Source organism: Cyanistes caeruleus, chromosome 2 (assembly GCF_971803275.1).
Source record: "Cyanistes caeruleus chromosome 2, bCyaCae1.hap1.1, whole genome shotgun sequence".
NCBI lineage: Eukaryota > Metazoa > Chordata > Aves > Passeriformes > Paridae > Cyanistes > Cyanistes caeruleus.
Genome location: NC_141702.1, coordinates 80,077,295 through 80,105,077, shown reverse-complemented (window position 1 = coordinate 80,105,077; position 27,783 = coordinate 80,077,295). Strand labels below are relative to the sequence as shown.

Below are 27,783 nucleotides of genomic sequence, written 5' to 3'. Positions count from 1 at the left end.
TTTTGGTTTGTGTAGCCCTTTATTAGCAACTAAAATAGAAGATATCTGTTGTACATCACGGGTAGTAACTGACTATACTGGAGTTTTATTATATTCTAATACAGAATCATTTATAAATGCGTTGTTTTCCTTTTTTTTCTTTTATTAAAAAGCTTCCACCCCCTTTTTCCGTTTACAACTTGCAAAACTATTCTGAAAGCTGAGTATATGTGCACAGGTCTGCAAAGAGTGCAAATTTAGGATATGGTAAATGCTTTACATGTTCTATTTTTAAGGACAGTCTACCACCATGCCTTCATAGCCATTATCTTTCCCAAAGAAAAAAAAAACTCTCAGAAAAAGCTCTGATACCAGTCTTCCTTCCATTGTCCTAAACAAGAAAGCATTTTTAAATGAGTTGAAACTAAGGAAGGACTACACCTACTAGAAAAGAACAGAGTTCTATTAGTTTGAGGTTTCAGTATACCCAAAGACCAGGGACTGTATCTTTGTAAGGGCTAGGCTGGGACCCCGTATACAGAGTGTGTGCAGGTGCCATCCCTGAGCATTCAGCAGTTCAGTGGACCATAAGTGCTCCAGCTGCATAACTCACTGAGCTGTCTTGCCAGTTTCGACACTGGCTTGACTGAGCGTAATTCAAAAATGAAAAGCTCATATTCATTCCGTTCTTCTGGAGCTCATTGATAGCCTGAGGAGAGAAAAAGAGTTGTTTAAGAAAAGGTATCAGCTAAAATTACATTTCCTAGGCCTCCAAGGTCCTTGCACCATTTCTTATAAGCTCATTACAGAAGCACCTCCCAGTAACTAGTGGACCTAGCCCATTTCTGTGCTGTTTCATTCAATGATGCTTCCCCCACTGCACTGCATACATCCATGCAGTTCTCTAAAGCACCACTGAACCTTTCATGATACCTCCCCTTTAGAAACAATTCTTCCAATTCCATGGGGAATTTATATAGAAACACAAATACAACAGGAGAAAACTCAGCACTATCAACACTTCAGATTCTATTTCTTCCATTAAGGAAAAAGAAAGTACAAGGATCATTTATTCAAGCGTGACAATTGGCAAAAGTGAGTGAACAGAATTTAGCTGTGATTCACTGCAAAACTAATAATTATCCAAGGGTAAGAGATGTGTATACTTGAAGAGTAGTCATAGTACTGAACTTTCGCTACATGCATCCCCAATATTGATATTGCTCAGACAAACTTTTATGGACACTTTAAAACCTTCCTCTCTATGTTCTCCATTCAGACTACATTCCCAGTGAATTAAGTTTTCCCTTTTTAAAAAGTTAATGTGCTTCCTTGTTTCAGATTTGAATTACAGTAAAAACACAGGGAGATTCACTCAAGCAATATGACAAATCTGTAGCACTCCACCAGTGCTGTAAAGCAGCTGTGAGCAAATTTAGACAAGTAAGTTAAGCCAGATTTATGTCTGCACTGCATCACCAAAACAGAATACGGTAACTAGAAAGTAATGTGAATTCTAATTGCTGTTAATTTATGAGTTAATGGTGCTCTGCACTAATACTTACTGAGGCCATCTCTCACCATATTTGCAAAACTCAAAACCACTGCCAGACATTACAAGGCACTCACAATAGCTAGCTAATAGCAATATAGAGAAAATAAACACGTTCATAAGTACTGATTCAAAAGAGCAAGTACATACTTCTTCAGGGAAATGGATTTATTTGTTCATTTATTTAGGGCCAAGAGGAAGTGAATGATTGCATTTTATTGAAATTCAAAAGGAATATGGTATCTCATCTCCCTTAGGGAACTCAAAATCCTCAGCCCTTTCAAGAGCTTACATTTGTCTATATGCAAGACATGAAAATCAGAGACCAAATTGAGAACACTTAAAAAAATTAATTTATTCAAGGCTTGACATTTTAGAACTAAGGAATACTGCAGCTATATTGTTTGATACAGATGCAAGCATTTTTCCAGAAGTTACATTCTTCAACAAGTCAAAAAGTTACTTACATTTAATAGCACTCCAATCGGATGTCTTCCACATATTGTATTATGGTATTTCTTCAAGTAATTGCTAAAAGATACAGGATCTAGCTGTTCTATAATGCTCATACCCTGAAAAAGAATTGATAGCAATAATTACATTACACATTCACAAGCAGGTGTTTATCCATCATCTATTTGTTACAACTGAGCAGGCGGAAAAACCCTCTACTTGGTACCAAGGATATCAAGGGAATCTCAGCATGTGAGCTCTAGCTTGTAGTCATCTTGTTTCCATTCCTTGCCAAACTAAAAGTGCAGGAGCTCTTCCAAAGCTGCCAATACCCACAGATCTGTGAAGTTATCTTTGCAAATACCAGTGAAGCTCATGTTAAAAATCCTGCAGACTAGCTGATCCCCACCATCCAAGACTGCCCCACTTCTGTAAGATTTGGTACAACTGTAACCAGACAAATTTACTGAAAGGGCAAAGCAGGAAGAAGTTGTGCCTCCATCTGCTCTCCCTGGTAACAAAGTTCAGGGCCAAGCACTTGTCTGGGACTTCAGGATGTCCAAAAACCCTAGATAAAACCAACACTACACACATGCAATTCATGCACATGACAAGTGTGATATATCCTGGACACGCTAGGCCTGTAAGGCAGTTGATCTGGGCATGGCCTGGCCATTTGCTCAGAGCACAAAAATCAGATCCAGAAAATTTCTAAGCACTATCAAGTTGGTGCACAACAAAAACGTAAGAACCAGAAGACGGTGCTTCCACTTTGCATGAGACAGTCACATGCGTACATCCTTTCTTCCATTGACAGCAAGATCCATGATCCCATGGAGTCATGCTAAGAATACCAGCACACGTGTGGAAAACTAAACCTTCCACATATAGAAACATTTGCATTCTTAAAAGCAGAAAGAATCCTTCAACTCCAGAGACTGCCTACTCTTAACCCATCCCATAAAGCAGACCAAACACCATGGAAGCAGTTTAAAAACAAGTCTAAATGAATTATTGTCTCGGTTTCATCATGGGTTTGCTCTTGACTGTATTAGACTCCATCCTCTTCTTTTTCCCTTCCTCTGAAAATTATTAATTCACTTCACCACAGAAATGAGCTCCAGACACTCACTAACTCAATAAAATACATAGTTATGCTGCTTCTGTTGGTGAAACAGAAAAGAGTCTAGAAAAAAACATACTTTGAATGGGAATAACTGGAGGTTGGTACCAGAAAACGAGATAGTTTCTTCTAAGATTTCTGCATTTGTCCCAGCTCTTTCCCCTACTTTTGGGTGATAAAAGGAGAAGCCACATTGCAGGAAGCAGTCAGTCTGAAGTCTCCCCCTCAAGAGTAAAATCTCCAGAACATTCTGCAAGGGCACTGGCTGATCTGGCAGATATCAACTAAATTACTCAGGCTGGATCACAACTTACAATGGAGGAGCAGAAGGTTCCCAGGAGAGCTGGGAGAATTATAAAACAGCAATGATAACCACTACCCTTATCCACTTTTAAACAGAAACAGACATAAGATGAATTAATAAAGAAATATGCTTTATGGAAAAACAAAACCAAGCTGGCCAATTGGTGGTAACAGCTCAGTTCTTCTGGAGTTATGGAGAGGGTGTTTGGACCCTTGGCCAGTAATTACAGCTGTTAATCACTCCAGATCTATACAGCCTAAATGAGTGCCAAAGAAAATAATGGTAGCTATTCGCTAACTAGCAGTGGTTACATAGATACCATTGCACTTCCAAAGTTTCCAAAGCATATCTTTTAACCATCCATTTATTTATAGATTATATATGTCAATACACAGTTAAAGAAAGCAAAACTAAACTTGACTACATAATCAAGTGAAACTAAACATGCATACGGCACTTACTCAGATACTTAACAGTTCATGAGAATATATTTTATCTGTTTATAAAACCTCTTCATGACCTTCTAAAAAAATGAAAACAGCTGCTCAATTGAGAGACTCATTTTACAATTGCAAGTCACTGGAACATACTGGGCAGAGGCATTTGAGCATTTGTCCCAAATGAATGGACATGGATTTATGAGAATGCCTAGTAAGCTTATTTCAATGTACAGTTCAGCACTGCAAAACATTTACAGCTATACAGTTCATCCCAGAAAATGCTAACAAGAGTTCCATACATCAGACACTGGAGAAAGTCTATAGGGAATTCATACAAACAGATGTCCTATAAGCACTAGGTTATGCTGAACTTTTCAATCTTTTGGATTTAAAAATCATTGTGGCAGAGAAGCAAAGACTATCAAGCTTGCTCCTCTGTCTAAAATGGTGTTTAGGAACAAAAAACATTTCTGCCAGGTTGTGTTTTATAAAAAGCAGGGGTATGAAGCTAATAATTTTCAGTATTCCAAACAACTCAGCCAGGCAGAGCTTAGAACAGAATTAAAATACGTAACAAAACCCACATGATAAAAGTATAAGCATAATTCCACAGTTTATCACACAGTCATTATGGTATCACATAGAAATTGCATATCTCAGTTACCCAGATACTACTAATGGCATCTACAATAACCTAGCACAGTGCACGTAATATGATTAAAATGTTACATTTTAAAATATCATCCTTTTATAGGATCAAGTATCTACAACCCTACAAAAAACTTCAAAAATAATAACTCCATGCACATATCTCAAAACAAACAAACAAAAAGAAGCCCTCCAACCTATAGGTTCATTTTATACTATATGCCAATAATGCTTTGGCTGGTCACATTGAAGTTTATTATCAATTATTTCAGCTTCTTCTTCACACTCAAAGATCTAAGCTAATAGCACTCTAATGGAAGTGGAGACAAACTTGATCTTAGTTCTATCCAGCCCAACTATCTTCGCATGTGTGAGTCACTCAGACTACATGACAACCGCCAGGAAAATTACTGTCTGGCCACAGATAAGATAACAGGGACCTGGGCATCCAAGCAGAGACTCATAATCTTACATTATGCCCAACCTAAGAAGCATTCTCAGGCTGGAGCAATGTGGAAGGTCCTGGCACACTGCAGCTGCACTGCAGAAGCCACCAGAATTTAGCAGGTCATTAGAGCTACCTGAGATGCCACTGGAGCTAGCATTTTTCCTGGACAAGTACTGGCTATTCCTGCACAGCATTCCTCAGTGACTGCATTTTCCCCCATCAGCATTCAGGGTAACACAATCCTCCCATTGACTCAAGTGAGGTGTAAAGTATCCCATGCCAAATATATGCTCATATAAAATGAGCACTGTTGCAGTGAAGACTGAAGTGAGCAGTCTGCATTTTCTGGCTAGCCAGTCAAAACCAATTATTCTAAAACAATGTCTTACAAAATACTTTCCCCACTTATATGTAAAAAGATAGCATGTTTCACATTATGATATACAAACTATTACACATCGGCTGCTCAGTTATAACTCCTCATTTGAGGATTCACCCCTAAGGTACCCCTTCTAACCATGAGGCTATTTCCTCCTTTTGCCATAATATCACAAAATGCGCTGTGGTGACAAGTGAGATACAGTAATTACCATGGAGAAATTGATGTCTGCCCAGCAATATTTACTACTCTGTATTTGTTTTATGCTGGAGTCTAATGGCTGTAAACTTCAATGCCCCAAATGTTCAGCAGTTTTTATGTACTAGGTGAGAAAACGCATCTGTATGTAAGGTACAGTTCAATTAAGGAAGAGGCCATCATCCTCCCACAAAGGCATTTCAAAAGAAAATTGATTTCATCTTGCCCCAGAACACCTTACAATGTGCTCAGCTGATTGCTTTCCTAGTTGGGGGCAATAAAATTAAGCCAGTTCTAGCACAGTTCTGTCTCTATGTAAATACTATTTTGTCTGTGTAGAGGCATACTAGTTACAACACTACAGGTTTGTTTAGCACATCAAATCACATGAAAAAATCCAATACTTCTCTAAGGACACAAGAAGTAGCCAAGTGGGACATAATATTGAACAAACTTCCAAATACTGGAAAAATGTGACAGGGAGACCTTTGTGATATTGCTAACAAGATATCTCTGAAAATCACCCAAAGCAAAGCTTCCTCCATATAGCATCTGAATATGGAATCATGTGTTCAGATATGGCATGATATAAACAAGCAAAAAATAACCACAGTATGCTGCTATACAGAATGTTTCATTTTCCAGTTAAACTGAAGACTGAAAAAGTATTTTCATCGTTATGAAACAGTGGACATGATTTTCCATGTTACAAAAAATGTCACTTCCATTCAGCTGAATAACTACCAAAAGGAAGAGTTGGTGCAACAGTGTATTCCCTAAAAGTAATTAAATGCCAAAGTCATCTTCAGGCTTTCACCACAGAAATTAACAGGGGGAAACTAATGTTTGCTAATGCAACCATAATCTGCCCTCCTGCAAAAACACTCAAAGCAGATGATTCTAGGATTCTGTAGAAAAACACTTTTATTGATAGAGAAGTCTCTCAAGTGACTACAAGAATTACTAAAAATGGGATAAACAGAATGAAGGCAAATTATTTACTGCTATTATTACTATTCCAGTGATGAATAGCAGAAAAACAAAGAGGTTAATATGTACATACAAAGCAAAAAAGTCTAGAGATCTCTCCAGCAGATAGCATTTATTTCTTCAAGACAAGGAAAAAATTAACACACCATGAATAAGAACAGCTCTCTCTTCTAACAGATTCTACAGAAGCTACATAAAGGATGCAAACATTTGTAAAACAAATTTTAAGGTTACACATTTCCAGAAGAATTACTTCTATTCTGTGCCTTAAGTATAGTTTTGAACACTAAGTTGTAGGGGTTTTATTATTTTAAAAAGAAATCCTTGGCTCCTGCGACTGCAAAGGAAATGCAACACAATTGGCACAGGACTTCTATGAATTTAGCATTCCTTTCAGCCTTAGGCCAAACCCAAAATGAAGTATGATCTACTGCTTTTTCCCCACCACCTACTACATAGTAAGGGGCAGGGGGAAGGCTATTCCCAAGGAAATGGTGGCTTTCATTTTCCTGACCAGTGCAATGCCCTACATCCTTTCCTTCTCCAAATGGATGTTGCTGAAACCTTTGCATGATCACAATGCTGCTTCCATAAGCAGGTATCACAGCTATCAAGCTGGAACTACCACAATTCTCCACGCATAATTTTTATTGCTTTTAAAAAACATAGGAGGGTATGTGGACAGAAATGACATTAGGGCATTTTAGGTAGGTGAACATGCATTTATTCTCATTAATTATGCTTACTAGTTTATACCCGCAATACAATTGTGTGCAGTCAGTAAAAGGGAGGAAACCAGCTAAAACCAATAGCTAAATTCTTATTGTGGTAAACAAAGGATAATTATACATTCAATAAAATAGCTGATCTATAATATCTTGTTAGAGAAATTTCTCAAGTGTTCAAAGAAATGGAATGTACAGGAGAAATTTGTTAGTTAGTTCCACCAAATCTGAAAACTTACCATTTTATCTAGGTGCTCAATGGATCTATAAATTTCTCCTTGGGATTCATCATAGTAACTGTAACGGAACCTCTGACCTTGAAACAAAAATCACGTATAAAATAAAAAAGGGAAAAATTGTAGCTAAAACACTCCCTAATACTTACTAAATATTTGAAAGTATAATGCTTGTAAAGTAGTAATCTTCATTTATTTTATACTTTTTAGCTCCATTGAGGAAATTCTAGGGCAATCATGAGGTAGCAGCCCAGAAGTAAAGTAAAAAAAAAATACATGATGGATGGCTATATTCCTAAAGAGAAATCTACTAGGTAGAACTGACACTGAAGTATCACTCACTAATTCCCTCTTATTGCCTTAGAATCTAATTCTGTAAATTAAGAAGTAAAGCACCATTTCATTTCGCTATCCCTCTTGACAGAGTCAGCCATGGAGTCAGGCTACTTCTGCTTGCACAGCAATACCCACAGTAAGTGAAGGTTAAAAGAAAAAATTCATGATAATTCAATGAGCAGTTCTAGATGGGTCATTAGCCACAACAGGATCAGATCATTCTTATATACACTTCCACCTACTCCACAATTCAATGATGAGTGAAATATGCACTTAATTAAGTTGACCAAAGATGACAATGGAAAAAAAGGAAGAAGGTCTGTTGTGTCATATCTTTTTGAAGCAGTGCCTTTTCCTGATACTATCACACTTAAAAGAAAAATAAAATTATAAAGCAGGACAGAAATCAAGACTTCTGGAGTCTTTACAGCTCTGCCACCAAGATGAACTGGGGTAGCACTGGTGAACTGGCATAAATAATCCATCTGCTATCTTACCCAGCAGTAAAACATACAAAACTTATTTCTATCAGAGGAATGTGGGCATGAATTTTTAGCTAATTAGTTTTGAAAGTTGTTTTGAGGTGCTTAAAAGAAGAGTAAAAAGAGCAAGTAACTTCAGACAATTATTTCATTACAACAGTAAAGAAATGTATATAAATCCACACACCTTCACCATTTATTTCCTCCACTAGGCTGAGAACATGTTACCACATCAATAGTTTTTACCTATTATTCCAGATCTTAAAGACTTTCTTTAACTTTATGAAGGCATTTAAGTTGCAAAAATAAATTTATCAAAAGTTAAAATGTTCAACGTTTAATAAAATACATTATTTGAAAACAACTACAAAATATTAAATATGTCTTATAATGAGATATGAAACTTACCCCAATGGCAAAAGTCAGAAGAAACCACAAAGAGATTACTAGGATCAGCTAGGTATTTACTGAAGAGTTTTCCAAATTCCTGCTCTTTTGACTCACTCAGTGCTCCGACCAACACAGGAATAATAGTAAACTCATCCTTATGGCTTATAAGCAAAAGAAAAAAGGTTGTAATTCAAGTAACATCTGAAGAATTTTCAGGGCTTGCTAACTGAAACTGCAGAATTGTTTAAAAGATTGCTACTGATTTGAGGATAGTAGTTTGGTAAGGTCATACTAGGATGTTGTTTTAGAACCTCAAAGTACTTCAATTTCAGAAAACACACATCCCCAAAACCAGTATTTTTCTCAGCTGCAAAGTAAAAAATACCAGGCAAACAAAAAGAAAAGACACAGTGAAATCAGCAATGAAGTAAGAATTAAATTTTCCCTGTATAGATGCTGCATGTTGGGTAATTCTCCACAGTATATGAAACACATATGAAAATGCTCAACACAGTACCAAAATACTGATACCCTAGGGAAAATTCAAAAAACAATGGAAATTGAAAAAAAAAGGGATGGGAAAGATGTTAGGGAAGAAACCCCAACACAGATTGACCATTTTTATTTAAAGTAAACAATCTGAAACAGCAGCTATACACACTCCTGATTTCAAAATTAGTATTAAGGCTCCAAACAAACTTAAAATCCCACAGAAAACTATTTTAACTTTCCAGAGATGCCTTGAGAAGTGGGGAAAAAAAAATCAGCTACTGAAAAAAGTTCATGACAGTATATCTAATATTAACTCTATTAAGTCAACCTGTTTCTAAGAGGTGTTATAAATTCATAATTTAGGTGTTTGTTCTGCTCACAGTTTCAACTACAGCAACTTATCCTAGTCTCCGAGTCTCTCCTTACAACAATTTTCTTTGGGGGATGGGAGAGTATGAGATATATACATCATAAGGTCTTTGTGTCATAAAATGTATTATTATTTTCTATTGGGCTTCACAGCAGCTCAATTATTTAATGCACATAATGTTCATTCTTGCAGAAGTAATTAGCCCTAGTACCTTTCCATGGCTTTAGCAGTATAAGGCAAATGCATTTCAATACTGTGTTCATCTTCATCTGTCTGTAGGGACATGCGCTCAAACATTCCAGTCTTCCACAATTCTCCATAAACTGAAATGAAATAAAGGTCATATAGATAAAGATTTTTACTACTTTTTTCTTTTTTATTGCTTATTTTTGAAAACTATTTCAAGTGCAAAAGGCAAGCTACAGTGTACCTTTATCAGAACCCACTATATACCCACTATAAAAAATTACTTGCCTCCAAGGGCTATCATCATAAACCACTTGTTTCTAAATAAATTCAGAACTAAAATTATGTTTAAGCCATTAAAAAATAAACATAATTGATTCCGTTTACAAAATGTGTTAAATGAGTGACCTTTTTAGTATATTGAAAAAGATTTTCAGTTATGACACAAAATCTAATTAAACAAATAAAACACATTTCAAAATATACATGCATTTGCCCAGTCAATGAATTTTTATTTTCAAAAACTGCCCATTATATGGTAAAAAAACCATCTTGTCAGATGAGATATTGCTCGATTTGTTACTATTTAATAGAATTTATTATTGACTGAATCATGAAATCTAGAGACGGCCACAGCTGATTAAGTAATCCACATTTGTAAGTTATCTTTTCTATTCTCAAGCATACTTGAGAGTATACAGATTCATCTCCACATCTTGAAAATCCTCCACTGGATGAAGAATTTGATGTAGGGCTGTGCGTCCTTCTTGACTACATAAAGGAGTTCTACAAAAAGCCAAACATTTCTTAGCAAAGGAAATCTCTGCAGGCACTATGCAGAAAGCCTGAATTAGCTTGTTTAATCACAGTTTCAATGAAACATAACACATCTGCACTAATTAGCCCCTCTGGAAAAGATACTGTATCACTTAGGTATACCTCAAAACATATGAAAGCCAAAATGTCAACTTTATCTTTGCCACACTTTGTTCAAAAGACTGGCATTTCATGGACTAACAGTTTCTAAGTTTGCAAGTTAAAAAGTCACTTGCAATCCAAATAAAAGCAATTTATTTGTTTCTCTGTTTTTCCTCTACCAGAAATCAAACTCAAACCAACTGAAGAACCTTTCTCTCCAGCCAGAACACTTCACAGGAGAATGGAGATGTTTAGTGAGTTATTATTTGATGTAACACTTTTTTAGTTTTAAAACCCTGAAGCACACACTCAAACTTGAAAAGATAAGCAAAAATTTAGAATTCTTGCCAGAAGGAAAAGAGACACTATGATTATAATGCGACCATGTCTGAAGCAACCAGGATCATTCAGAAGTTAGTTTTTGTTCCACTCAAAGCAGATTTGCACTTGTATGCCACTTACAGCAAGGAAGTGCCCAGCAAGGAAGTCCTCAGTACTGTAGTACCACAGTCAATACCCAAGCCTCAGTGAAGTCCAAGCTTTATAATGCACTTACTCTTTTGGTCAATTCGAAGATCATACAGAGGTGTTCTGTAAATGTCCACACTGGAAAGTGCACATCGGGAGAGGGGCACGTGATGGGAAGGCCCAAGAATGAAAATTTTTCGGCTACAACAATTAACACAGAAGGCCACAATTTAGACAACTGCAATTGTACAGCAACTCAGCTTAGAGTAACAAATTTAATAAAAGCATACAAAGTGATACCTCCTCATGGCTACAATAGTTTTACTCTGTTGTCAGTAAGACCCCAGATCAATTAATGATCAATCCAAGATGCCTTGCTTGGCATCTCAGGAATTATAATGAGATCAGCTCAATAATGCTCTAGCCTTAAATCTCTTAAGCAGGTTATATATCAGAGGGCACTCATCAGCTAGAAATTTGTCTGACTTCACTCATTTGGAGGCTGAATGATGTGTTACAGACACTTAGAATAGATTTCTGAACTCTCTCCTTGAATCAACACAACCCTCAGCTACTCACCATCTTCAATAAATTATGTGTTTATTATCTATTCAGTTTTTCACTTATTTACTTGATTAGCCTTACTTCGGCTTCACTAAATTAAATTTTCAGTCCTTCTCAAATGCTGAGTTTATGTTATGTTACTTTTTTTCTGCTGTTGCATCAACAACAGAGACATGGACCTGCACATTCATAGCTTTAGCTGATACTGCAACCTTTTACATGTCATCATGACACCGTTATTTCATCAAGTCCTCAGTTCCTGGCTCTTGATTAGATGTTAAGGGTCTCCTGCCACACGACTTACAAGGAAAAAGAAAAAGAAAAAAAATAAGGAATTCAGCTTTTCAGATTCAAGATTATACTGTCTTGTTTCTGGCACTAAACTAAAGGGGTGGGAGACATGTAAAGTTCTGAGGGCTTTTTTCTTTTAATCCCTTACACAGGGAGTGTTACAGCAAGGTATACTAAAGCACAAACTTCCTGCAAAGCTAATAAATCCAAATATGCAAAAGTTTACCTCAAAGATGAATTCTAAGTATTCCATGCAATAAAATAGCAAATGATCCAGCAAGTTCAACCAACTCCTTGTCAGGGAACCTAGGGAATGTAGCTTGTTCCGGAAATCTTAGAGAAACTAGGTGTCTGTCATACCATGAGCTATTTTCACATCATTTGCAATAGTTTAGAAAGAACTAAAACCATTGTCTTTGAAGAGTACTACAGCATGTTATCTTATGAACAACTGGTAAATGTAGCCAGTTTTTACTCAGCATTGTAAAATACATACTTTGAGTAAATACCAGAGACATTTTAAATTTTTGTTATAAAAGAAAGAAAAGTTGCCGTCAGCAGGACATAAGAATTATATTCCTTTACCCAAAAATAACTGGATTCATATTTTTAGAGGCAGGCAGAGACTACAACAGCATGTTGGGTTTTTTAAGATTTTTCTTTTTTTTAAACTTTCTAGAAACAAAATGTCCATTTAAAATTATTGGAACAATTAACTTTCACTGCCTTTACATATTCTATAAACACACTGGTCACTTCGTCACAGCAGAAGGGAATCCTGGCAGTATTCAGCCCATAATCCTGCACTAAAAAAACCAACGCAGAATCATGGTGAAGTATTTTAACATGCTTAATGAAACAAACAAAACCTTCCAACAATAATAAAAAACCCACAAATAAACAAAAAAAAAACCACCAAAAAAATCCCAAAATCCAAAAACCCAACAAAATCAACTTGGGCTTTTATAAAAGCAGTGGAATACCAGAAATAAACTGCAAAAATCTTTAATCCCTTCCTTGTAAAAAGTTAGTTACCAATTATTTAAACCATATTCCTTTTCTCCCCCTTTTATAACATCCAATTTGAACATTTACAATGTTAAAATAGAAGTGGTGCAAAGAAGGCTAAAAAGAATACAAAATTAAAATGTGAGTACTTCAAGATGTAAGAATGTCACAAGAACATTCCACTTATCAGAAAATTGCAACCTCAAGGTCTTAGGCTTTGTAAAGAAAGCTGTAATACTCACGTGATATTGGGATCCACTTGTTTGTAAGCATGGGCTGCACAAGATCCACAGTAGGTATATCCTGCATGGCTGCAAACCAAAGTGTACAAAACATCAAGATCTAAATACTGCTTAAGATCTTAAATATGTTGATATTCAGTGTTAATCCCTCAGGATTTATTTTTTGTCCCCAGTGAACTATAAATTTTAAGAGTGTTCCAAAACTCCTGAAAGAACAGGAAAGCACTGCTGCAGTATTGATCACACAAGACATATTTATTGAAGAACTGGCAGTGACCATTTACCAACCAGTTAAAAAACTATCAGTGACCACTGAACAGCCAGGAAACCCCCAGATCGAAGGACCTTCCCTTATCTGTAAGGGATGTATGCAGACTGCCTGTTATCAGACTAACGATAATGCTAACAGTGCAGCCAGGGAACAAGGGAGTGGCAAACTACTGGAGAAAGCTCTTCTAATCACACCCCAGTAACTGAATATGACAGTAGAGGGGTCTTGGCAAAGAGAGAACTACATGTCACAGCAGATAAAGAGAGAATAAATATGCTCTGTCATTGAAGAATAACTGAGCAACAGAATGAATGAGCACATGGAAAGCAGTGGAAGGCAGCATGCTAGCTTTTACTGCAGGGAATGAGCTACATGCTTCACCATTTCCCATCAGTCTGACCTGGTCCTTTCTTGACCTCTGTTCCTGTGTGTGGTCCAAAACAATTTGTAATTATTTTGACTAGTTGTTTCAAATATTGCCTTCAAATCTGAAGGCCCGTTCTCTTCAAGACCATTAAAATGGGTGAAAATTCTCTTTACACTGCCAAAAGCATCAATTTCAAATTAACAAATTTATTTGTTCCTAGAGTCTCAGGTCAAGAAAATGGCTCCTGGTCACTCAGCAGTAGGCCCACACCACAGCTTTACACAATGACACTGAGAATGATTCACGCTGCAAGCCCTGAGGTACGCAGGATGTTTGAAGATAAAAGTTCCCATTGATAGCACTGAACGATTTTACATGTGTTTGTATGTATGTATGCTCAGATACATCTATATTCATCCACAGACTGATACCTGGAGCAAGCCACCTTCAGCTTGACCCTGGGATTTTACCTCGACATCACTTACCCCAATCATTCTAAAGAGCTCAGAAAGGTATTAACACACATGCTAAGAGGAGAAACAAGAGACCAAGACCTCACAAATGGGCAAGGTACGTTAGCAGATAATGTCAAAAGAGCCTACTGAAATGCTCCCTCTGCTACAGGCTTCTTCCATCTTCCACAAAGATATTAAGACACATCCCACTTCACAGGTGGCAAAAAAAAGGGCATGGTTAACAAAAAAATGTGGTGAGATCACAGTAAGACCCTCAGCAATTCTGGAAAAAAGAACCAAACTACATAATCTGCAGCTGAAAGGTTTCTTTCCTGACATTCCTGCAAGAAAGACTAAGGTAGATATGGGACAGTTTTTTCTGCACACTCAATACTATTATTGAATACTTCAAACATTATGACAATGTTATGTTAGCACAGCAAAAACATATTTAAGGTGCTCTGCCTACTGTTTCTTTCCAACTCATAATTTACTTGGAATGAACAACATACTTCTGTCATTACATGTCAGCTATCTTCAGGAAATTGATTTCTCCCCTAAATAGTTCAGATGATCCCTATTTCAGCTGCAGACAAGTAGCTCAAGCAAAATCAAACTGAAATAACGAAAGCAAACTATTTTGGATAGTTGCATAGTGTTTAATTACTTTTTGCTTTTAAGCTTTGCTAAATTTTATTTAGAGGGTGTGAGGCATGCCAGAGTTTTGTTGATTTTGTTTTGGGATTGTTTTTTTTCCTGTTATTGGAGGGGTTTTGTTGTTTTTCTCATTAATATAGCTCTTACCCATCTTACCGGATCACAAACAAATATTACACGTGCAGTCCATCAATAAAAGCAAGCTAATCATACACCCAAATGTGCACAGATTTCTGCCATTCTATGGTATATCCAAAACACTTATTTAGAAACCACACAACACTTTTTTCAGGTAAATATTAGCTTTTATCAGTTTTCATAATCACTCAGGGGAAAAAAAGAGCATTTAACCAATTGAGTATGAGATATACTGAACTTCTGTTTCAGACTTACGGTGCAATAATGGCTCTTGCAGGTCTTTTTGTGGACTGTACTTGAGAAAGCCAACCTTCTAGCTGTGCATTCAGCTGGGGACCTGTGAAGAGACATGGAAACAATGAACCATAAAAGAACCTAATACATCTCAAAAACTTACAAATAAAGCTTGAAAGGCCAACAGATTTAGAAGTCATCTTAAACATTAAAAGCTGGGTTTGAATCTAAAAACAAACCAACAGAAAAAGCCACCCCCCCAAAATACCCAATGCAACAACAAAAAGAAACCCCAACCCTATAAAGTTGAAGGTTACAGTAGGAAAGTTGCAACCTCCTGGTCTGGAAAGTTAATTTACTGCACATCCAAACACACACTTATCGTTTATTGCTCTGTGGGGACTACTGAACACATCATTTCACCATTTGAAAGAATGGCTGCTGATTTCAAAAAAATTGCTAACAGATGATTGTTTCTTCTCATAACTAAATTTGCAGAATTCAGAAGTAAAAAGTCATGATCTTTATCAAGAGAGCCCAATATGAGAAGATGACATAATAGAAAGGCCTAACATTTGCATGATAGCAAATGACTATGGTAATAAATCCTTTATTAAGCAAATACAAGAGCATAATACAAAACACTGTAACCTGGAAAATACATCAATGCACAGGAAAAAGCTAAAAGTGAGAAGACATTATGTTTATCCTAACACCTTAACAACTTCTGATCAATCAATATATTCTGCAATTACATGGTCACTTCAACATTAACTTCAATAACTGGCCAATCGAGAATTTAAATTTTTTAAACTAAGTTCTAGACCTCAACAAATAGCAAATATTCTTAATTCAATCACCTGACAGCTGATAAAAAAACCTTCTAGAAACAAACATTAAAAAAACCAAAACCAAACAAACCACATTTTGATTATTTCCCATCACAAGAAAACTCTCTGATGTTAAGCTATCCTTCAGGAAGCAAGTCTGGCAAATACAGTAAAACATTCTCTCATACTAAAGAACGCTAAACAGGCTTTCAAGTAAAACAAATTCAGCTGCTACTGTTACAGGTTAACCTTAACAGCTGTTACTGTTAATGTTACCATTAAGAAAATAGATGCACTTTTTTCAGCTGTGCTTTTTGACACAACTGTACGCCAGAAGAGTTTATCTGTAAAATATGGTGCAACAAGCTGCCTTTCTTCTTCCATGCACATTGTAGATCGTTGTATCTTCCTGATGCAGGTGTTGAACTACCAACAGTAATTGCCAGTGTAGGTCAAAACCAAATTATGTGTCTGAAGCCATTTCACAGATATGTTCCAAACAGCCCTGACAAGGACTGACAGCTCTCCAAAAGGCTGACAAGAACCATAGAGAATGAGAGAAAAGATACCAGCTTTTGCAGAATCCAATAAATCCCCGACCAGGGATAGTCAAAAAGCTTTCCCTAGAAAACACAGGGGTGAGGGGTAGAGGTGTTGAAGCCACTAATTTTTACACAAAACTTAAATCCATGTGTTTCTTGAAAAAGGACAGCTTCTGTAGCTGCAAAGAGCAGCCCTACCTTCTTATATGAAGGAAGTGAACAAGTGCAGCACCATTTTCCTGTGCCTTCTATTATACCTTGAAAGCCTTAGTTACTGTCTACAACTCTAACAGAAAGAGTGACACACATTAGCTGCTGTCACTCATGTAATACGGTGACTTTGTGAAATGATGAAATTGTTAAAAAATTCCACCACATACCAGTTTTATTCTGCTGCTTCTGTCACTTGGGAAATTACAAGCAGCTGACATGCAATAGATATAAGCATAATGACATCTTAGAAAATGGAGGATATTGGGGAAGCTAAGTAAAAATAAATAGGTCTCTATTTCCACCCTCCTTCTAAGATAATAGGAGACTACCAAAACCGTACTCTTTTACAGTATTACCACATTATATACTTGAGTGAAGAAACAAATCACCTAATTTCTTTTTTTACTTCCTAATTCTCCCAAAATACGTAGTAAGATAAAATACTTTCTGAATTAAGCTCTTTAGGAGGACACTTTTTCCCAACACTAACTACCAGACATTACTTTGCCCCACCTGACCCATTCTCCTCAAAGAGGATCCATAGGCAGCACAACTGCAAAAGTGAGAATTACAGAATTACAGAATTTAAGACAAGGGGAAATCTCCCTCTGCAAGGCTCTGTGCTTAGCCCCCTTTCCTTCTTTAGCAAGGATTTTTCACTAAGGATGTGGTTAAGGCGATTTGCCCTTGGTTGAGATAAATCAGGTAACCTGCTGAACAGTTTAAAGACGAAGGTCAGAACAACTGGTAATATCTGAAAGTTTCATGATTGGTCGAATATGAGTAAAACTTCTGATCTTACAGTGCAGTAGCAGAGTAAGATGCCCAGGTTTGCTTAGTCTGCTATTACAGACACTAGCAAACGAACATTTTCTTCCTAGAGGCAGTAAAATAATAGATCTGTATGACCCAAGGGATGAAACTTCTGTCAGTGTTTACTTAAGGACCAAGTAACACATCTGCTTTCAGATTTTTTCCTTTCAATGCCAAGTATAAGGTGCCTGTTTAAATAATTAATTTTGACCTAATGTAAACTTTCATTTCAACTTATACTTATCTGCACTATTTTAATAAAATAGGCAATCAAATTTCTATCTCCAGAGGACTAACAGAGAGAGAATGGAGAGTACAACATACCCATGACCTTTTAGCTAAAGAAAAAAAAAAAAAATATCACACAGCACCCATGCAAATTGACAAAATTATAGCCTACCTGCAGCTTCCTATACTTACAAACACTTTAAGGGGGAATAATCTAGAACAGTGATTTTCTTGTTACCAGATTAGCACCAACATTTTCTTGAACTGTTCAGAGCAGTTTCTCTCCCAGTTTCCCAAACATGAGAATGCTTAAGGCTAGAGTCAAAATATTTGAATTGGTTATACAAAATATAAGTAAACCCACACTATGACACTAGCTATGCCCTGCCATGTGGAATTACATTACAGTAGATGAGTAATTTCTTCATAAAAAAGTAAATTTTGTTCATATTTAAATGAAGCTTAACTGGAAAAACAGTCCTCAAGACAATCCAGTAACCATGTATCTCCTTCACTGACCAGCATGTACAGTGAACAGCACTGTCACCCATGTATCCTCTTGCCGTTGTGGTGGGAAGTAAATTAGGTCCTGGCTCCCCGAGCCTCAGGTGGAAAGCTCACCTTAAGAAAGCTGGCAGGATGAGAGCAACGGGGGTTTTAAGGCTAACCTAGACAGAAGGGCAGAAAACCATATGGATATAATTTCTGGATGCAACAATCAATATATTTTAGCATTAATAGTGTAAGATCAGACCTTTCATTGATCAAAAGAAGGTTAAGTAGCAAAATATGAGCTTCACTGAAATATGTAACATCAGGATTTGCATTTCAACCCTATGAAGTCAGGTATAAACATAAGTGTGCAACTGAAGTTTTCTGCAATCTGTGGATATTTCACATCCTGTTTTGTTTTGAAAACCAGAAGTTATGCCAAGTTTTAAAATAATTGCAAGCACAGACCAAGGCAAATTTATGGAAACAACTACAGGCATTTATTCAATTATCTTGCCTGAAAAAACAACTTACTTTAACAATTAACATTATCCCATCACAAAGCTCTAGAGTAAGTCAGAAAGAATCCTTACACATTATTTGCATGCCATTGTCACCCAGGGAATAATAACACAGACATCTGGTAGTGACTCAGCTAAGTCCATCACCTCAATTTACAGCTGTCATGGTCCAGACTTTGTAGGTTAAGCCAAACCAGCACATTCTTTCCAGAGACATCACCTTGTCGGTGAGGCTGAAGTGCTTATATGCCAAGTGTCAACACAATGTAATGGCATTTTGCTCCTTTTCCTGCAGCCACCATTACACATACAAAACATACTTTTTCAGATTGGTAGGGAAAACTCAATGCTTGCTCTGAATCCTCAGTCTCAGTGAATGCTTTTTTTACTGGAAGAGCATAAACTTCAATCAAAATTTAGAGCAGCACCAGGGAAAGCTATTCAGGTCCCCCTTGGCTGCATGTGTACAGCACAACAAATGGAAGGTAAGTAATGCTGGAGAACAATCACAGTAACACTGCAGTCCCCAGCCTTGACAGCTTTTACTTGTCCAAGAATGTGTCCTACCTACAGGAGCCAACCCCCTTCTTTGAGTCTTACACTTTTTAATTACCTTTTCCCACTGATGAAAAAGTCTACACCCTAAAAATGATTCTAATAAATATTACAACACGTGTGGTAAGAAGTGAATAAGTTTTTACTCCTGAAGAGTGTTAGAAAAATCAAAGTAATAGTGAAACCCTGGCTGCTGACATACAATTAGTCTAGTAACTGGAACTAAGAGAACTCCTTTCTTCACAATTCTGAAGGTGAATCTGAAACAATTAAATGGTTAGGCAAGCTCAAATCTGAAATGTGACAGAGAACTAACTCTTAGTTGAAATTGCAGGAAGTGTACAGATTTTTCAAAAAACACAGACTGCACTTGAAAAAAGAAAAAGCCTAAACCTGCTTCTCAATGCAACAAAAGCCAACTCCTTGAATAAAGAATAAGTTTTAGCTATGCAAAGACCAGGATTTGTCAGGAATAGAAGATGATTTCCAACAAGTCCTGTTAATGGGCACATTCTCCACTGCTAGCATAAACTCTCCTCCAATATTGATAAAATGGTACAATCAGACAATATAGGCAATGCAGAAATTTACCTATCCAAACAAGAACCAGGGGGAAAATTCAGACGGAAATAGAGACTACACCAATTCCACATTAATTCCTATTTATACACATTGTAAGATGGAACTAAAACTGCTTGAATGGGAGGAAATAAAACTGAAGCCACAACAGAAACATTGAAACAGATATTGAAATCTGCTTTGGTGGCAGTTCTAACTTGCATGTCACAGTTTTCCAATATTCCACTAGCTCTTGATTTTCCTTTACTGAAAGTTGGCAGGAATTAAAAAAAAAATTCAAACAATAACACCACTCATTATGAATATCAACCAATATATACCTACCTAGCTTGACAAAAAACCTTTGTACTCAGGTCATTCAGAGATCTAAACAAATGACATTCTGCTCCATATCTCTGAGAATGATTTTGGCTCTAATACAGACTAAATGTAAATGAAATTTGTGAAAGTATTCACTAAGTGATGCTTCCAGGCCTATTTTAATGATACTAGAACTACACCAAATATAAAACCCTTTTTCTATTCCAACTGTACAGTGAAAGTTCAATCTGCATTCTTTTCTTGAAGTATGTTGATTTTGACAGTACTTAAGTGATTGAACAAGAAATAATAGCCTAGAAATTATATCTCAAATTATTACAGTACACTTTTTCAGTATACAATGCTAAATAATATAGTCTGCATATTAATGCTGTGTTCCATGTTTAATTCATAAAAGAGTCAGTAATGACACATCCAGTTTCCCCATAAAAAGCCTAAAAAAAGATTAACGACCAAAGGGAGAGAGATATTACATTTGGTATTTAACATTGCAAAGCAAATACTTGATGAATTTGTAAGATACTATGATTAGTTGTTCACAGATTGCAAGGTAAGAACTTAAGTTAACAGCTGTATTTGTAATACTTCAGCTAATGTCACAACATTAAGATTTCATGATCAGTACATTAATTATCCTGCTACTGCAGTAAGCTCCGTTCACTGCAAGAGATCATAGAATTACTCATGCTGGAAAAGACAAACTTTAAGATCATAGCGACCAAAAGCCTAACACTGCCAAGTCCACCACTAAAGCACATCTCATTTCAGTGACCCCCACATGCTTTTTCCATGTATATGACCATCTACAAATGATGATTCATTACTTCTACATTACATTTATGAACAAGCTGTGATGACTTATTCCAATTTCAGGGAGTTCGCCAGGGTTCTTGACATGCCACAGCAAACCACTTTTATGGACTCTTATGACATAGAGAACATCTTCCTCAACCCCTCATCTGCATTCCTAGTCTAAACCACATGGAGTCACACATGTGATTCCTTTCTGACCACTTCAGCTACTGCAGAGAACCATATCCAACATACTACAGAGAAGAGATTCTGCCCTAAGTTAAGGTGGGGTACAGCCACTCCAGGTCAGTGAACCCAGCAGTAGCATCTGGCCTCAGAAACTGTGGGCAGCAGGCCTGGGGAATGGATTACACATATCCAGCAACATCATGGCAAAGCAGGAACAGCTGTAACTGATGGACACTTTCTCTAATGCTGATGAGAAGTTTCAGCTCATGACAACAAGCATACAAATGCTGGGATTACAGCACTATTCTTTAACACAAACAGCCATTCTCACATCACTCCTCAGAGACCCTAAACCCCAGAAAGCACAAATGAGAAGAGTTTTACGATCTCAGAATCACACTGCTATTGCACCTTGAAGCTGCCTACCTCACAGAGATACTAACAGTGTAAATGGGTTTTGACACCAGAAAAAACAGCATTTGGTACAAAGGCAGTAAAAAAGCATTAATGCCGATTTTACTGGGGATTACAAAGGAATAGAAGAGGCTGCAAATATGCAAAGATAGTAGCCAACTTTGAGGCATATGCAACTTCTAAACTGATCATTCATGGCACACAATTGCCTTTTCATTTATTTTCTAATCTGCGGAAATTCTTCAAAGCCTTACGCTTTCCTGCTCATCTACACACCATCATGCAGTCTTCAGCCCAAAAAACACGGTCAAAACATTGCTGGCTGTACAACAGTCTCTCTGACATTCGGGAGTTCTGGCATTTCTTGTCCAAACAAGTTAGAAGTTTAATCCTTACAAATGATATCAACAAGATGTCAATGCCTACCTCTTTTGGGGTTATTCTGCTGACAATCTAGGGCAGCAGAAAACTCTAAACACAAGTGCACCATTAAGTTTAAAGTCGCTTCAAATATTTACTGGCCATTTAGTTGGCTCATCATAAAAAAGGAGCTTTGAAGACAATGAGTGCAATGGTGTTTTAAGTCAACACAGCAATTACTCTGCCAACTGAAATTTGCATTAATAAGTTATGGAAATTAAGGTTCTCCTAGTTCAAACAAGTTGGCACAGGCTAATAGCACACCTCTGGCCACTATGGTTTGGTCATGAAAAACAGAGAAATAAGCCCTAACTAATATAACAACAAACTTGTTTTGCAGGGCAAGTTTCATATCATGTAGTATTGTCATTCACACACACACTCTCTATTTGATTTTTACTTCCTGTGACCTGGAAGAGCCTACTAAAAATCTTCATGTTTTATCTGTATCACCATGCCACTGACTGGGGAAAAGATGAAACAAGAACTCTTATCACATTAATAAGAAGTAGTATTTCTTAAGTATTGAGTTACCACTTCCAGGGACCAGATAGATAAGGGAGGCCAGCTGTGAGCCAATAAGCCATGTTCAGCACCATGTGACATCCCACTTGTCATGACATACTACAGAGGAAAAAAAAAAGAGATGCACATAGCTAATGTTTATTTCTATTTCAGGAGCATATGGATTGATTTCCCACAGCAGTTACTGCCCAGCACTTACTGAATCTACTCACATCGAAGAATAAACACCCTTATCCAGAATACCGTCCATGCTCAGGCTAGCATGTCATTTCCATTGCATTTCATCTGCTCCTTTTGTATCTAGGAATGTGTCTGCCTGCATTCAAAGACACTGAAAATTATGCCATTTTTGTTTCAAGCTGTCTTCCTCTTCCACCTGCTGGTTAAAAATCAATTTCTCAAGAGGTCTGGATACTAGGTGGTTGAATTAACACAGCAGGACTGGGATTTTCTTCCAAAAATAAATGTGAGTGTACTATTTCTCACCACAAAACAGTGATATTTTCTTTTTTTTTTAACAATCTACATGATTGCATGATATTTTTCTTTATGTTGTATGCATGCATCTAAGTTTTGCAAATGTCTTCAGTGGCCAGCATACCCCAAGCTGCTAGTCCACAAAAGCATGTCATATACCACCAACTTTTTTTAAAAGCAGATGTGCAGATCAAGCTCTGCAAATGAAGAACAAAGTTTTTTAGACCAGTGGCCTACTATGAGCAACGGGCACAGCACAATTGCAGTTTGGAAGCTCAGCTGTAAAGCTTCCCATACTCAGTGGTGCTGCTAAGTAGAAGGAGGAACAACTTCACCGTTCTGTTTGCTGCCAATCAAATGCTCCAGAAGTATATATCTGAAGTTCATTAAGATGCTGCACTGACTGATGTGGAATGAACATTAACTTCCCCACACCAAGAATTCTAGAGGAAAAGAGATGACAACCATTTCAGTTAAAATTTTCACACTGAACTCACCTGCCAAAAATTCTTAATGAATTTTTTTTTTTTTTTTTTTTTTGGTTACAACAGCACACAATGAAGAACACATGGGAAGTCAAATCCTAACACCATGGCGAAGGTCATCTTCCACTTCTTGCCCCTTTCTCAGGTTTACTGAGTAGGAAGCATTGAGCTTTCACCCCCAGACCTAACTTTCCCTCTATTACAAAGTTGTTTACTTAGATGAAACACTCTAACATGTGAACATGCCTGGATATGCACAATTGCACAGCCAGTCCCACCTGCTCTACAGCATTCATTAGCATCACACAAGTAGGTGGCATATTAATACTAGAATGGAGTGCATGTTTATATTTTCCAAGGCAGAACTTAAGCAGCGCATATCCCATGTCTGGAGAAAATCATGGAGCAATGGCCTATTTTCAGCTGAAGCAATTGTTGTCCAATGGAAATTAGAAGCCTCTAAAAACAAGAAGTGGCATTTCTTCCAAACCCTCTTACGCATGTTCCATTGACCATCCATGAAGTGTAGTAGCTCCCTCCTGGTTGTGACTTCACTTCTGATATTGCTTCCACTCCTGAAGTGCAGAGGAGACAGCTAACCCAGTTTAAGAATATCCTCTGACCACAAAAGCCAGACTGCATTCTGGATCCATTCTTTGTCTTCCCCCTCAGCTGGCTTTGGCCCTTCTTTCCCAGAGCTGACTTCTACAACCAGATGTTAGCAAATTTTTTTTTTTTTTTTTTTTTTTTTTAAATAGCACTGGGTGTGTCACTTTTGCAGTAAATCCCTCCCAAGTCCAGAATGCCATGCATCATCCTGGATGGTGTGTTGGTGTTTTACCACTAGGTACCAGGCACCTCAGGAGAAACTACCACTTAAAAACCTCATCCTCACTCAACCTCTTCAAAAATGCTTTCAGATGTAAAGATTTTGAACATATCTGTCAAAAATCACATTTCCCCATAGCCTTTCAGATGGGTCATCTTAACTACAGAGCAGATAAGTGAACACAGGGCATCCACTCACCCTGTGTAATCAAACTTAGCTCTGTAGAAAGAGAGCAGTTTGGAGGAAACAGGAAGCTTAAACGCTAACCAGTTTATATATAACACAGCAAATCGCTTCTGGGCTGAGACAGTAGCGCGAAGAACGGAGGAGGTAGGAGGACTTGAAAAGACAATCCCTGGAGAACCGTGGGAACACACTGAAGAGCTATCAAAATTCAAACTGATCCCTGCCTCAGCTCCAGCCTTGAAGCTATGCAGGCTAAAAACACATGGTGGTAAAATCCACTTTCTTCAAAAAGCACAATTGAGGAGCCTATGTTACAAGTTTGATGTAGCAGCTGACATCACAGTCTGGCCTGAAATATAGGAAAATTTTAAGTTAAATCTACAATGAACACATAGCCTCTTGGTCCCCATTTGTTTTTGCTGGAGTTTTGATGGACCTTCCTAAATGGCACACAAAAATTAGTTTTCAAGCAATAAATAATAGGCAGTCCATCTTGCTGAACAGGCACAATTCCTGCTCTCACACACCCAGTGCAAACTGCAGAAGAGAGTTCTACAGCAACACACAATACTCCTTGCGCATTTAAGGAAAAATATATTTCCAAAATCCTCAGATTATGCAACACCAACCACTTACCCCCACCATACACGCTGTAACAATTTAACTTGTCACAAGCACAGCTGTCATAATTCATTATTACAACATGATTCAGTTTGGGTTTTTTTTCATGCAATGTGTCTGGGCAACCATCCCACATCCCCTCAGTAATAACTGCCAGAGGGCTGCCCAAAAGCAATGGGAGTAACATGCTTTTGGATGTCCTACTACAACTAGTACTGGCCAAACTAGTCACACACACTTACCAAAGCGTAGCCTAACTAAATTATGCACAGAATTTTTATAGAAAAGAAAACAGTCAAACACAGTATCCATGCCTCTTAAAAATTTTTTTAAAAACTAAAAATCTTATTTGCAAGTATTCAGTAATAACTTGATATGACGTTCAATACCAAACAAACTACAAAATTTGTGTGTAAGGTCATATAGTCATTCCATATCACAGATCAGTTTTCTGCTTTACTCATAAAAGAAAATATAAATTTCAGGACCAAGGCGATCACCACAAAGCTCTGATATTTCCATGTCTTTGCACATGGTTAAACCTAAACCTTTAATATGATTTTGTGTATTTTCTGTAAATGGAGTACTATCTACCTTTCTAGATCATTGGAAATAAATGTAGTTGCAAGCTGCACGATGATTTGAGGCCAGTTTTGTAATGGACACTAGAATTATGTTTAGAATATTAAGCTCGGAAGGAAAACAATCATCCTCTATTGTTGTCTCGAAAATGCCTACCCAACCATTTGAAGCCCAGCTACTTATCACACAACCCGCCTCTTCCTGTGTTACCCTCCTCCATGTATTTCTTTTCTTCCCTTTCATTTTTTGCCTCATACCTCGTTCATCAATTTATGGAGGAGAGGAGAAACCACATCTATTTTAGCCGATAAGTGTATGACTTCTCATCCAATTCTTCTTAGATGCTGAATTTAGGATCCTGAATATAACACTTCATTGTTTGGTTTGGTTTATCTTCAATTAATTGCACCCCCTATCTCAGCTAACAGCTTCTTGTTCATCTAAGCTCGTTCACCTGCAGTTTTGTAATCATCTTTACTCCCGAGGCCAGTGAAAGAACATCCTTTACAAATCTTATTAACAGCTCTGAAAAGACAAACGTGCATCTTTTTCACGAAAGCGGTTCTGCCCCCAAACCGAACAAAACTTATCACCAAACATATGTGTTATCAAGCCGTTATTACGTGTTTCTGCCCTTATTTTTGGCGTGGGCGAGGGGAGCGGTAGCCCGCCCTCCAATGCACCACGTTTTTCTTCTATTCTTCTTCTGCAAGTACCACATGTTTAAATGGACAGAGCCACTCTGCACTATTGCTCAGTAACTTTTCACTGGTACTAAAGAAAGCGCTCGGGAAGGAAAAATAGGTTTTCTTGGACTACAAAAAGAGAAATAAATCTCCCTATTTTCACACCTCGACAAGAAGTAAAATAAACCTCCTTATTTCCACACCTTTCCCCCTGCTTTCTAACCCCAGACAGGAGCGGTTAGTTATTTTCTCATTGAATTAACAAAAAAAGAAACCCCAGGAACAGATGAAAATACTGAAATCCGTCTGTGTGCTCTGACGGAGAGCAACACTCGGTAGGAAGCACAGCCCCGAGCTGGCTCCAACCCCGCTGCCGAGACACACGAAGCTGCGGCGAGGCACGGCCGCCGGGCACGGCAGTCGCACGAGGCGCAGCCGGGGGGGCCCGACCCATCCCCGGTGACGACCGAACGCCGGTTTCGGCCGAGAGGCGCCGCTGCAGGGACCCGGCCCGGAGGAGCGGGACAGCGGCGGCCGGCAGGTGCGCTCAGGGTGCTCCGCGGCGCTCCCTCCCCGGCTCTGCCCGGTCCCCGCCGGCGGCCGGATCCGGCAGCCCCCAGCCCCCCACCCCCGCCCGCCATGTGCCGGCGGGGGCGGAGCCGGCGGCCCCTCCCCGCTCCCGGTACCGGCCCCGGCGGCCCCAAAGTGCTGATTCAGCCCCCGCCGCCCGCTCCCTGGTCCCGGCGGTGGTACCTGAGGCCGTGTACCAGCTGCCGGCGTGGCTGGCCTCCCGGCAGAGCACCCGGTTGGACATCTTGGAGCCGGAGCCGCCTATGGTGTTCGGGGGGGGCGCTGGGGGACGGGCCCGCCCGCGGCGGCGGCGGCGGCGGCGCTGCTCCCCCTCCTCCCCCGGCACGGCCCGGGCCCCGCGGGCGGAGGCGGCGCTGCCGGGGCGGCGCGGGCCGGGGGCGCGGGGCCGGGCGGGGTCGCGGAGGGGGGACGCGGGGACTGAGCCGGAGGCCGCCGCCGCCAACTCCGCGCCGGCGGGTGGGGGGGCGCGGAGAGAAGGAGGCCGCGGCCGCAGCTGGGTTTGGCCCCGCTCGGCTCCCGTGGACTAAGGGCCGCGCGGGCGCCGCGCC

General features: G+C 38.6%; 1 protein-coding gene across 2 annotated transcripts; it reads right to left on the bottom strand.

Moving 5' to 3' along the window:
- On the bottom strand, nucleotides 1-27,753 carry MEMO1 (mediator of cell motility 1). Of its 2 annotated transcripts, XM_086878134.1 has the most exons (10): nucleotides 27,690-27,753; nucleotides 27,398-27,536; nucleotides 15,366-15,447; nucleotides 13,223-13,291; nucleotides 11,206-11,318; nucleotides 9,757-9,868; nucleotides 8,702-8,844; nucleotides 7,479-7,555; nucleotides 1,999-2,103; nucleotides 1-688 (listed from the first exon to the last, which is right to left on the bottom strand). In XM_086878134.1, exons 2-10 carry the CDS (start codon nucleotides 27,456-27,458, stop codon nucleotides 557-559), a joined length of 894 nt encoding a protein of 297 aa, XP_086734260.1. In that variant the 5' UTR covers nucleotides 27,459-27,536; nucleotides 27,690-27,753; the 3' UTR covers nucleotides 1-556. The 2 variants fall into 2 exon arrangements, with proteins under 2 accessions (XP_086734260.1, XP_086734261.1); XM_086878135.1 differs by lacking the exon at nucleotides 27,690-27,753 and having other exon boundaries at nucleotides 27,398-27,552.
- Between the last annotated feature and the right edge of the window lie 30 nt (nucleotides 27,754-27,783).